The following is a 12,380-nucleotide window of genomic DNA, read 5'->3' on the forward strand; positions in this document are numbered from 1 at the left end:
AGTTTGTCCAGTTCAGCATGTTTTCACAGCTAATATTGTCAAAGCACTACACTGTCATTTTGAATTCTTGACAAAAGCTATGGTGCCCTGTTTTAAAGTGTATTTTCTATAGGCTTTACTGGTTCAGCATACTGTTTCTGTTTAGCTAGTAGTGCTGACAAATTACTGTCTTTCCACAGTAGTTACCAGTGAATATTGTAATTAGGTCTATTCAGTTCCACTAAAGTATTTTTCATAATAATCACATTAGTAATTAAGTATATTTTTAGGAATTCAGAGATTTCTTACAATTTCCTATACCTATCTACCCATGTGGTAAACATCCTGGTCCCAGTGCCCTGGGAGAAAACACTTCAAAAAACGTGCGCTTCAAATTTAGAAGAAGAAAACATGACAGAAAATTAAATACTTATTTACACAATACAGAGAAAATGTAGTTTGATCTAAAAACAAACTAAACTAATTCAAAACTGACAAGACACAAAAAGTGTATATATGTTATAATATAATGGATAATTTGTTTCTACACAGAAGAACCTAATACATTTGATGTTGTAGGAAATGTTCTTTACATATAGTCTACATTGATTTCAGTTGTGATGGGTGTATTTACTCTATATGTGTTTTTTATTTTATTGATATTTGCAGAATGTGTAGATTTCTGTGTAGTTGATTTGATCAAAGATGCTCTATAACCAACACGAACCGTCTCTGATTTGATTTCATCTTTGAGAACTGAGCCCTGTCAGCGACGCTGCTGCCCTCTGCTGTTTTGGAGAACTTCCTCTGACGTCACGCTACAACCCTTCTCATTTTTGGCTTCAGCCAATGGTGAGCGAGCTCAGAGCATTCCCTCAGCCAATCGGAGCCTCTGGTGTATTTAAAGGTTTTGAACAGAGGGACGTTTGAAATCAAACAGGCAATGTTCAGGGCAAGTGTTAGCCATATTTGAGGTGGAAGTCGCCCGAGTTTATGGTTTGCGTCGATTCTGCATTTACCTTTTCGCAAAGTCGAACCGGCTTTTGAACGGAGTTATACTGAGATAGCGTTGTCAGAAAATCCATCTCGCAGTAACGTTAAAGTGGATTTTTATGTAGTTGGCCACAAACGTCAGCTCTCGTCAACTGGCCGACGTAGCTACTAGCTAGCTAGCGAGGGTAACGTTAAGGTTACCTACTTGAGAGCTTGAATTCTGGATAAGTTGTCGGTCGGTGGTTGCTCTCGGTCATTGTGCAATAACACATTTAGGTAAGTTACGTTATCTTAGCGTTACTTACTTACAATAGTGATGTGTTGGTTTGCTGTGGTTCCCAAAAAGCTAACGTTAGCTCTGAACTTAACGTTCACGGTTATAAACGTTACGCACGGTAACGTTAGCCACGCGACGGAGCTCTTTTAATCGTCTTTTAAGGGTGGCAGCGTGTAGTTTGTAGATTTCTTATTCAGTTTCTTTATTAATATGTTATTAAAATACAAGGGGACATCAATGATACGTTACGCTATTGTGGTGCTAATGTTCATTTTAACATTAAGACAATGTAAAGTTAAATAATAACCATAGATAATTAATCTAGAGTGGCTAAAACGGCTTAGTAAGTTATATCTTTGTTTATTATTACTTTTTTTTGGTTAGTTCTAACCCTATATTAACTGATCCTGACTTGTTTGATTAAGAATTGAAGAAACCATATCCACTTTCCCCTTTCTCAGAATATGGACTCTGCTGCCAGGTTTAAGATGACAAAGGACATGAAGCTTCAAAGGCCTGAAGTGAAGGTAATGCACAATATTACCCAGACCATAGAACTGATAAATATAAAATCACTACTGTCACTGATTGTGGTCTCACTTCTCTGACCTTTGTCATTGCCTTTGGTGTATATTGATGATCTTAAGCTTTCAACTTCAGTTTACTGGAAGTGCACAGGGCCTCGGCATAGATTAAAACATAAACATCACACAAACTATGAGTAGGCATGCACACACAGGCAGAATATCAAACATACAGCTGAGAATGTTAAAAGAAGACTAGGACTGAGGTTAAGAAGCTAGTCAATACAGCAACAATAAAATAACTAAGATAACTAGTTGTCAAAGTAATCAGTTGAGTGTTCACCCAGCTAGTGAAATGGTGAAGAACCGAAGCACCTTGAGAGAAGGTGGATCACTGCAGCCTTCTTGTTTCTCTTAGATCACAGAACCCTTTTTAAAAGCCAGTTTATTCAGTGTTGGGTCATTTCCTTTGATTGCAGTCGAACGGTGACGGGCCAAAGCGGATTCCTGTGTCACAACAGTCACAGATGGCTGTAGTTACACCAACTCAGCATCAGCGTGTCCTAGGTGTGTCAAATGGACCTCAGCGCATTCAGCGGCCTGTAAGCCACCAGAAACCGGTATCTCATGTCTCTGTTGCTGTCAAGTCCATACGCCCCGCTGATCAGAATGCGAACCCTGCTACTCAGAAAGCAAATCCTGCACCTCAGCCCAAATGTGGTTCCCAGCAAAACCAGCCAAAGACAAATGTACCCAAGGTGAACCCGGAGCCGGCCAAACCACCATCAGAATCAGCAAAGCTGGAGAAGCCACAGAGTAAGCATATCACAAAATTGGACAAACTGATCAATAGTGTGTGTGTTTTGGGTGCTAAAATGTATCCCCCCCCTTTGTTAGACAAACCTGCCAAGAGTGATTCTGCAAACACCTCTTCGTCAAAGTATGTCTCTTTTTTTTTTTTTTTTTTTTCATAATCTTTGGAAAGATTATACATTTTGTTGCCATTGTTGTCTAATTATGCACACTTCTGTTTACCCAGCAAGCGGTGGAGCCTGGAAAATTTTGACATTGGCCGTCCTTTAGGAAAGGGTAAATTTGGCAATGTCTACCTGGCCAGAGAGCGACAAAGTAAGTTCATCTTGGCTCTGAAGGTGCTCTTCAAGAAGCAGCTGGAGAAGGCCGGGGTGGAGCACCAGCTGAGGAGAGAAGTGGAGATCCAGTCTCACCTCAGGTAATGTCGTTCAAGTTGTGCGATTTATAATGCCAAATAGAGACTTCAGTTGGTGCCGACCCTCTACTGATTTCTGAATCGGTGGCAAGACAAACCTGCTTAATTTTGTCAGTACAAAGTTGATGTCCCATAGTTTGACTGGGACAGTAACAGAAACTCTATCTCCAGAAACCGTCTTGAGTTCAAATCTGATTGGCTCACGTTTTTGAAAGTTTTGCCAGAGTGATTTTGCACAAGTATTAAAATCTTAAGTGTGAACTCGTACCGTGGACCTCCACTATAAAGCAGCTGCTAATGCGACTGTTCATTTAGTTCTGCCAGTCTTTGCTCTTTTGAAATATCTGTTGGGAATTTCAACAACATTTCTCAGAATACTTCTCTGCATCGGCGTCCTGCAGGCACCCCAATATCCTGCGCCTCTACGGTTACTTCCATGACTCATCTCGTGTGTATCTCATCCTTGAGTTTGCACCCAGAGGTGAACTGTACAGTGAGCTGCAGCGCTGTGGATCTTTTCCTGAGGACAGAAGTGCCACAGTAAGTCTACAAATTTCAGAACTTTTTGTAAAATATATATACTTTTGCTATCAAAACAAGCAACTTAAGAGCATGTATAGTTTTATTCAATTAAAGTCTATGTAAGGTGTATACTAATTCAGCAATCATGTTGATGCTCAGTGTCCTTCCTTGATTTTATGGAACGTTTCAAAACGAAGAGGATGCAGTCAAACAAAATGTGATGCATGTTGTATTCATCATGCTTTATGTGTTGTACTAGTACATCATGGAGCTGGCAGATGCCCTCAACTATTGCCACTCCAAGAAGGTGATCCACAGGGACATCAAACCAGAGAACCTGTTACTGGGGGCCAACGGGGAGCTGAAGATTGCAGATTTTGGCTGGTCTGTTCACACACCCTCCTCCAGGTATGCACATATGTGTTTGTACAAACAATATTGTAATGTGAGGATTAATGTTCTGGGTTGAATTTGCAATTCACTTGTTTGGTTCTGGTGTCTGTGCTCAGGTCGGGAAATTTAGTTTTTCTCCACTATTTATTTACTTATTTATTTTTTGCCCCTCTACATCACAAGGAGCTTACAAACTAACTTGATCCATTCTTCTTTCCTTGATCAGGAGATCCACGCTGTGTGGAACGCTGGACTACTTGCCTCCAGAGATGATTGAGGGAAAAACTCATGATGAAAAGGTGGACCTGTGGAGTCTGGGCGTCCTTTGCTACGAGTTCCTAGTTGGAAAACCGCCCTTTGAAACAAAAACTCACGAAGAGACCTACCGCAGGATATCAAGGGTAAGACAGCCCAACAACTGGAATATATTGTAGATGCTGCAGCATCAAGTGAGCATTTATGCAAAAAAAAGTCAGTGAAAATAATTGCTGTTTAATGTTTATTCTTTGTACCGGTCTTTGTCATCCAGGTGGAGTACACTTACCCTGCACAGGCCAATATCAGTGCTGGAGCCAAAGACTTGGTTGCCAGCCTGCTGAAGCACAACCCCATGCACAGACTACCCATTCAGGGAGTCATGTCTCACCCCTGGGTGGTTGAGTCCTCCAGCAAGAAGCCCACAACCCTGAACAATGAAGAACCCAGCCAATGAACCTTTTTGTTCCCCTCCACCCACCATGCGAGGGCTGTACATGTGTGGGTGGAGCAGTGCCGAACACCGGCTGTACAGAGGTGTGAACCATGAACACCAGTGTGCAGCTGATTTATCAGAATCTGCTTGTACTGCTATAGTGACTACAAAATCACTTCATGTGGATGGTTTTTGTCTGAAGGCATCTCGAGCCACTTTTTCTTTTATCCTACACTTTCAAGATTCCTTGTCTTACCAATGGCATTCTATTGCCTGTAAATATTTCACCGTTTTTGTGTAATTATGAAAATTTTATTGCGCTTTTCTAAACTTCCATTACTTGAAATAATAAATAAATTATCTTTCATGGAGTAAGTAACTTTGGAACTAAGCAGCATGTCTGTCAGTGAAAAGCATTTATGTTCGTCTTCTGAGCATTTCAAGCTCTCAGTTAATTGTCTCTACTTGGTAAACACAACTTTGCATTAATGTCCGATGAGTGAGATGCTTCAACAGTTTTATGAAGCTCCTCCAGTGGCACGCGGCCAGCAGAGGGCGCCAGCACACCGCTAGAGTTTAACTGGGAGCCTGTTGGAGATCTTTAGTGATTAATGCCACTGTTGATAAACCTGTTCAGCACAGTGACTTCGAAGGTGCATATCTGCTACAACAATATGTTGAAATGTAAAAAGTTAGAATTTTTAGTAGGTCAGTGTTGTAGCTGAAAGGCTTGTATCATGTTTGTTGGCATCTGAGACATTAAAAGTCCTTATCCAGAAGGTAGCGTCACAAGTAAGTGTGTTAACGGAAATTGATCTTTTTTTTAATTTGATCATTTTAATTAAAGCCAGGGTCCTTGTTTTTAATATGTGGAGAAGGGTGTTTACTGAGTAGGGAAACGTCCTTTATATTTAAAAAAAAAAAAAAGTCTCTAAAGGTCGTATAGTTTATTGTAGTCAGACAGAATCAGATTAGAGAAACGTACCACAATTTTCTGTCATGAAAATATCAAAAGTCTAGTAAATAAAAATAGTACGCAATACTTAAAGCTGCTCTGGGGGCCAGTACAGGTGAAAAGTTATTTAATCAATGATTTCTAACCTGATGTGAATAAAAATGTTAAAACGGATAGATTGACTGCCTCCATAATGCTGTAATGCCGTCCTGTGCGCTAGGTGGCGCCCCAGGCATGACAATGTTTAGTAAAAGTGTCCGGGAGATGATTATAGGAGGACATTTGTCTTATTGTTTGTTAGTAATGTTAGAATTCCTTCATTTAGGTAATTTTATTTTAAGTTTATTCGGCTGTTTCTACAAATTGTTTGCTTTCTGAGTGGCTGGTAAATACCGATGAGTGATGCGTGTCCACAGGAAAATATTTCTTTAGGTTTTATTTTTCTTATTGAACTAAGCTAAAGTCTGCGCTATAATCAAATGATCGATACTGACCTACGTGCGGTGAGATGTCTGTAGCGCGTTTAATATCTTCTTGTGCTTCTCTGATGTTAACCCGGTGATTTTTCCCTTCTCCCTGCAGTTTGGTTGCATGTGAACTGGTCCTTTTTTTAAAGATACTAATAGTTTAGCTGGACTCCATGCTAAATGTTAAATCCGTGCGCTCGCATGCACCAGGTGGCTTGATGTTTCAACATCTGGAGATTAGCCCGCTCAGAGATTAAACGGTTAGTCCAGATGTTGTCTGCGCAGGAAATCAGTGGACGAGCAGGTCGACCGTAAGGCCTGGTGCAGACATGCCTGCAGCGGAAACTCTGTCCAAATGCTTCGTTTGAGCATGCAGGGATGCAAGGCCCGGTGGGAAACATGCGTGCTTTGACTTTCTCTATAGACAGAACTCGAGAAAATATAAAAAAAATACGGTAGGATTTGTAATTTGAGTAGGCCTGTCCCCACCCCGCTCACACAAACACCGAAACGCTGTCTATTAACCTCAATTTCGATTTAAAAAAATGAATATGAATGCGACTATTTTCTCCATCATTTTCTGTCTTTTATTATAGAGAAAAAAAAATACACGTTCTGACCGTTTTTCGTTTTACATAAAACCACACACATTTTTACAATATAATTTTACTTATTTCTTTATTCTTTAATATTAATTTCACGATAGATGATAACGACTTTGAGATATACATTCCATCTTTTTGAAACCACAATAACACACTACACATACGGTTTTATAACATTTCCACAGGACCCATTGGATTGCACAGAATGAAAAATGTCTGTATGCACATTTTCCTCTTTGATCTCTCTTTTTTTATTTTCAGACACCGAATTTCCGAGACGGGAGTCTTTCAAATTAATTTCAGAACAGGCCACGTATTTTCAAGTGTGATGAAAAGCATTATGGTAAACTGAGTGTGCCGGATTTCAATTTGGGATCCCCATCTAGCTGAAATGTGAGTTTTGTTGTTTCCGATTTAAAAGCTAAATAAAATAAATTTCAAATATTGGAAAAAAAAATATCAAAGCATTAACACTTTCATGCAGAAGAATCGAAATCTGCAGGATGTTTTATTTCCACTTCCCACTTTCGTAATGTGTGTGTGTGTGTGTGTGTGTGTGTGTGTGTGTGTGTGTGTGTGTGTGTAATATACATTCAATGCATAGTTTGTAGAGCTGCTGTGTACTTTGATATTTTGCATTTCCATTATTTTAAACTGCTCGGGGGAGGTCCAATTTCCTCATTTCTGACGAAACCTCGCTATTCTTTAACATATTTCTATACGCATTCATGTGTTTGCTGGTTATTGCCATTGGGTTATTTTACCGTTTTGTGTGTCAACAGGCTTTTTCTGGATTTAACATCACATTCACTGCCCATAATCATATTGCAAATTACCTATAGAAGAAAGTGGCATTTCTTCATTTAAAAAAAAACCGAACTTTTAAATACACTTATCTTAATAATCATTAAACCACATTATGCTGTCAAATATCCGTCCATCACAAACTCGAGCGTTACATGAAGTGAAGTCTCGTGTGGGGAAGCACCACAAGAGCGACGAAAAGACAAACTGCCCTTTTTGCGATTTTGTTTAAGGTCAATATTGTAAACGTTAACTCCACTGGAAAATATGTATATGCACGTATTTTCGCATATTTATACAACATGTATTGTCCATATAGTGTGTTGTGGATGCATTGGATTCCCTCACTGCCACCGGCTCTCTTTCTGTGTGTGTGTGTGTGCGTGCATTTTTTCTGAATCGATGCAAGACTGTATGAGTGCGTAAATGTCTGCGTGTGTTCTGTGAGCGCCTTTTACGCATGAATTAAGCAGAGGGGCTGCGCTTTCGCCGGGAAGTCGTGTGTTTTATGTTTTCACTAAATGGGAATTTGCAGTTAACATCTAGTTCCAGCAGTGGCTTGCATCTACTCTTCTATGTTATATTTGAAAGCCTCTATGAGCCCCTCTATTGAGTGGATAAAACCGGATATGCTGCATATACCTCCTATTACAAAGATGGCGACATCAAAGAAAACCTGGTGCCATAGCAGCTTTCTCCATAAAAGCTTAAGGTGGAAGAGACTGGGAAGCAGAAAGCACAGGCCTGCACCTGTTAGGCTGCCAGTGAGACCCATGAGGAGGGCGAAATGTGGCACATAGATCGCCATGAGCAAGGTGAACACAACAAGGATACATCGGAGAGTGAGTCCCCAGGATTTTAGGCGTCCATCGCCTCCATAGCAATCTGGAAAGTATGCACGTCCCCCGTCCTGGAAAAACGATTTCTCTAATACCTCGACGGCAGCGAAAAACGGCAGCGGATACGACAGCAAAGCTTTGGCCACTAGGAAGAGGTTGACGACAGCTCGGATGGTTGGGGGCAGGTTGTCCGTGATGACCTCCTTGGTTTCGTCAGCCCAGGTTAAGTAGGCCACCAGGGCGAACAGGCCCTTGAGGATGCAGGCAGCGATGTGAGTCCAGTTCATCATGCAGTGGAACTCGCTCGGTTTATTCATGTTCCCCTCCAGTGACGGCAGGAAGATCTGCGAGGTGTAGCTGAACACGATAATCCCAATGGAGATGGGGAACTTCTTGACATCGATGTAAAACTTGACCTTGTCCCAGGCCCAGTCCCTCGCTCTGGAGAGGCAGTAAGCTATCACCAGGACGTTGATGACAAAGTGGGCCATTGTGCAAAGCAAGCTGAACTTGGAGACGGCTTTCAGGTTCTTGAGGAAGGCGCAGGGGAGGAGAGCGGCGGTGGCGATGATGGCCCACGACTTCTGGGAAATTGGCATGTTGGGGAAGCTGTTGTACATGAGATTACCACTAACCACCACATACAGGATGCAAGTCATCACTAGCTCTATGATTTGGGCTACATTCACGATATGGCCACCTAAAGACGGGAATCTGGGCGCGCAGCAGGCGTTGGCAATGTCCACATAGGAGTCCCTCACGCGGACGAGCTGCCCGTCTTCGTCCTCCTCGTACAGGCAGGAAATGAGGATTTTCCCCGTGTAACAGCACACCACGGCGGCGAAAATAATGAGAAAGAGTCCGAGGTATCCTCCGTGCAGGATGGCGTAGGGCAGCCCAAGAACGAACATCCCCTATAAACATAAAAGGGAGGGCAAAAAGCACACAATGTGAATGAGTTAAATTGTTACGGTTTGGTCATTAAGTATTTATCATTAATGCTTCTGAATCTATAACTTTGTATTTGAATTAACCAAATCATGTTTGAAGTGGGCTGTGGCTTTGGACGGCCTGACTCAATGGATGTCACTCATTTGTTTTCATGTTGTGGGTTTTCCACTTTGCTTTGAGCGCATCCGCCCGCCTCTGACGTCACCACGAGCTGGAGGAGACACACTCTGACGTCACGGTGACTGCCGTGACCAGAGCCGTGATAAGGCATGAAACGGATTGCGTCTAGGGATTTTTTTTTTTTTTTTTTGTCGCATAGCCTACACACACAGACTCCACTCTCGAGTAAATCCTCGCACTTTAAATGATGGTCCGTCTCTTCTCACATGCTACAATCACCGCATTTTGGACGAAATAGCTGCGCGCACATATGGCTCTTTGTGCGTAATTGGATATTTAATGTAGGCCTATAATAAAAAAAAATATGTTTCTGCTACTTATTTCTGTCTGCAAATGCAATTACCAAGACAATACTGGAATGTATGTGACTCATTACACTTTATATGTTGCGTAAAAAAGTAGCCCACACATCTTAGCCCGTTTCCATACATAACTGTTATACCTGCAATTAATTGCGGTGCCTTTAAATAACTCCAAAATAATACAAAAAGATTGAAAACATTAGCTTTAACTATTTCTACTCTCAAAGTCTACAAAATGCTCGTGTTTTTTTCTTATAGGTTAATGTATTCATTGCCACGCGGAGTATCAGGTGAGCTGTTATCGGGGACGTGCATCGGTGACACTAGACATCACTATACAGACAAAGAATGTGTTGAGGGGCGGGGGGCACAGAGCATCAACTACCTCCCTTTTTTCAGCTCATCGTAACGCCAGAGCTGCTCTGAAATCTGCATTGCTCCAATAACAGTATATTAGAATAAATATGTGTTGGGTGTTCAAGAAATCTTCTATTTTGAAGACAAAAGTAGTTAGAGGGAATATTTTACAGCATTATTTAAAAAAAAATCAGCAGCTTGACAAAGTTGCTTCAAAGAGACAGAATTTGTTCTGCGAATATTTTAATCAACCTTTTATGCTGTTGCAGGTGTGCGTTTATCTCGATTTTTCACAGCTGCTCCGGAGAAGACTCAGCCAATTAGAACCGAGCACCGGAACCGCCCGTTTATAATCCGTGAAGTGCGTCTTTACCTGTATTGCATTCGTGACGTTCCAGCCCGCCTCCCAAGCGGTGATTTTTGGTCTCACTTCAGTCAACTCGTTCGTCGGACCTCCGTCCTTTGAGGCTGAATGCGGTGGACCGGTGCCGTCCCTCTGGTAGTGGCTGTCCCCCTCCAGCCCGTCTCCGCTCCCCTCTCCTCCCACTTCATCGGATGTCAAAATGTCCATCTTCATGCCTTGCCGGTGGTCGTAGTCCAGGTCATCGCAGGCGGCGAAGCCCAGACCCTCCTCGTCGGTGGCGGCCTGGAACCCCATCTTGGCGAACATCCCGCTCACCTTCGCCTGGGATTTGTTGGAGACAGCGGTGGCTGCATTTGACAGTTTATTAGAAAGCTTGCTTCTGATTAACGTCGCCATTTTCGTTCCTCTCCTGAATCTCAACTGTCTGCAGCTTAATTAGTGTTTTTCTCCTCCAGTCAGTAAAAATTTGAGGCTACTTTGGATGGCAGCTCTTGATTCTCTGCATTAGATAAAGCCACGGGGAAAAGCGAAAGTTTTGTTTCTAGACACCGACGGTTTTCAGTTGCTATCTCCACTTCTTGTTCAATGTACGCCTGCTGCTCTTGATTATCCCCAGGTTCATGTCACCTTCAGACGTCGCTGCTCCGTTTCTGCATCTTGGCACTGCGCTCTGTTGCTCGACGAGTAGCGCACCTATTCAGTCTCTGGGGCAGTTTGGCGGTGTGCGCAAAAGCTTTACGCACGACAAAAGGCGAGCCACAGGGCTCCGTAGGATCTATAATATCGTTTTCTTTTGTGTTATAATGTGGCAGGCAGCGTTTCCAGGAGTTGGTTGTCGGTTTTCAGGTGCCTTTACTGATGCCAATGCGGTACCGTGGAGCCTGGGGGGGAGGCAGGGAGGAGACACGTGTCCTCAGCAGCCTGCCAACGCAAAGCACGTCTCCAGCCCTCCCAGTGCCCCACCAGGAGAAAACGGGAGAGATTTGCTGCATTTCTAGGGGAGGTGCTTGTCGTACCCCCACCATCCCTTCCCCAACCTATAATCTATAATACCTCATCCCAACATCCAATGACATTCTGGGGGCCTCAAATCTTGCATAACTTTACGCTTATAAAAGGAGCCTGGAATTTGACGAAAACCCAAACTCTTTGGACCAAATTATATAACATACAAAACTAGGATTTGTTATTTTAAAAAGAAATCAAATTCCCTTTTTTAACGAGAAGAGGACGTGGAGCATCAAAATAGTAACCCAAGTTGTTTCTGGGATTACATGGACCGGGTTTAAAAACCGTGTTGCGTTTGTTGAGGAAAAAAAATATTTTCATGCATTTTATCTTTGCTAAATGATGGTAAGATATAGAACTTTGGACCGCACATATTTTAATATAGCATTTGAAAGCTGTAATTAATTATTTTTTCATATATTGAAGCGTAAAGTTGATCTACTTTTATTCTACCGGCTCCATTTTCAGTGAGGTCTTCATTCAGGACGCTCATTCATTCAATCACTCATTCAGTGACTTGGATTGTGTCTGTGAAGATGAGACAGTCTGAGCAGTGGCGGTGTTTCCGTTTAGAAAAATGTACTACATGCTCTGTGCTTAGTTGATTTAAAAATCTAGGCAAGCGAGTTTCAAATGAAATGTTGACAAAGAATATATGTTAACTCACGCGAAACTACATCCTGATTTGGTCTGGAGTGAGAATGCGTAAAACCTTTATTTATATTCTTTGTATGTCGCGAGTAGGAATACTTACGCTTTTTTTTCCCAATCAAACGAATCATACCCCAAATATAGGCTACAGTAAGTTGCATTTCCTGCTTTATACAAAAATAAACACTTTAAAAAATCGAGCCTGCTGTAGAATAATCTCATAAATTCAAGTAACACGGCGCTTATATTTATATTATTATACTGTCACATTGTATTTGTCTTGTTGACAC

General features: G+C 41.9%; 2 protein-coding genes across 2 annotated transcripts; one reads left to right on the forward strand and one right to left on the reverse strand.

The window, feature by feature from the left end:
* Positions 1-899: 899 nt before the first annotated feature.
* Positions 900-4,986, forward strand: aurka (aurora kinase A). Its single transcript, XM_044220627.1, has 9 exons — positions 900-1,248; positions 1,711-1,776; positions 2,253-2,589; positions 2,671-2,713; positions 2,813-3,004; positions 3,403-3,541; positions 3,783-3,931; positions 4,143-4,317; positions 4,446-4,986. Exons 2-9 carry the CDS (start codon positions 1,714-1,716, stop codon positions 4,626-4,628), a joined length of 1,281 nt encoding a protein of 426 aa, XP_044076562.1. The 5' UTR covers positions 900-1,248; positions 1,711-1,713; the 3' UTR covers positions 4,629-4,986.
* A 1,704-nt stretch (positions 4,987-6,690) lies between these two features.
* On the reverse strand, positions 6,691-11,431 carry slc32a1 (solute carrier family 32 member 1). Its single transcript, XM_044220593.1, has 2 exons — positions 10,441-11,431; positions 6,691-9,191 (listed from the first exon to the last, which is right to left on the reverse strand). Exons 1-2 carry the CDS (start codon positions 10,825-10,827, stop codon positions 8,004-8,006), a joined length of 1,575 nt encoding a protein of 524 aa, XP_044076528.1. The 5' UTR covers positions 10,828-11,431; the 3' UTR covers positions 6,691-8,003.
* Positions 11,432-12,380: the final 949 nt, after the last annotated feature.

The sequence above is a fragment of the Siniperca chuatsi genome, linkage group LG2, assembly GCF_020085105.1.
Source record: "Siniperca chuatsi isolate FFG_IHB_CAS linkage group LG2, ASM2008510v1, whole genome shotgun sequence".
Classification (NCBI taxonomy): domain Eukaryota; kingdom Metazoa; phylum Chordata; class Actinopteri; order Centrarchiformes; family Sinipercidae; genus Siniperca; species Siniperca chuatsi.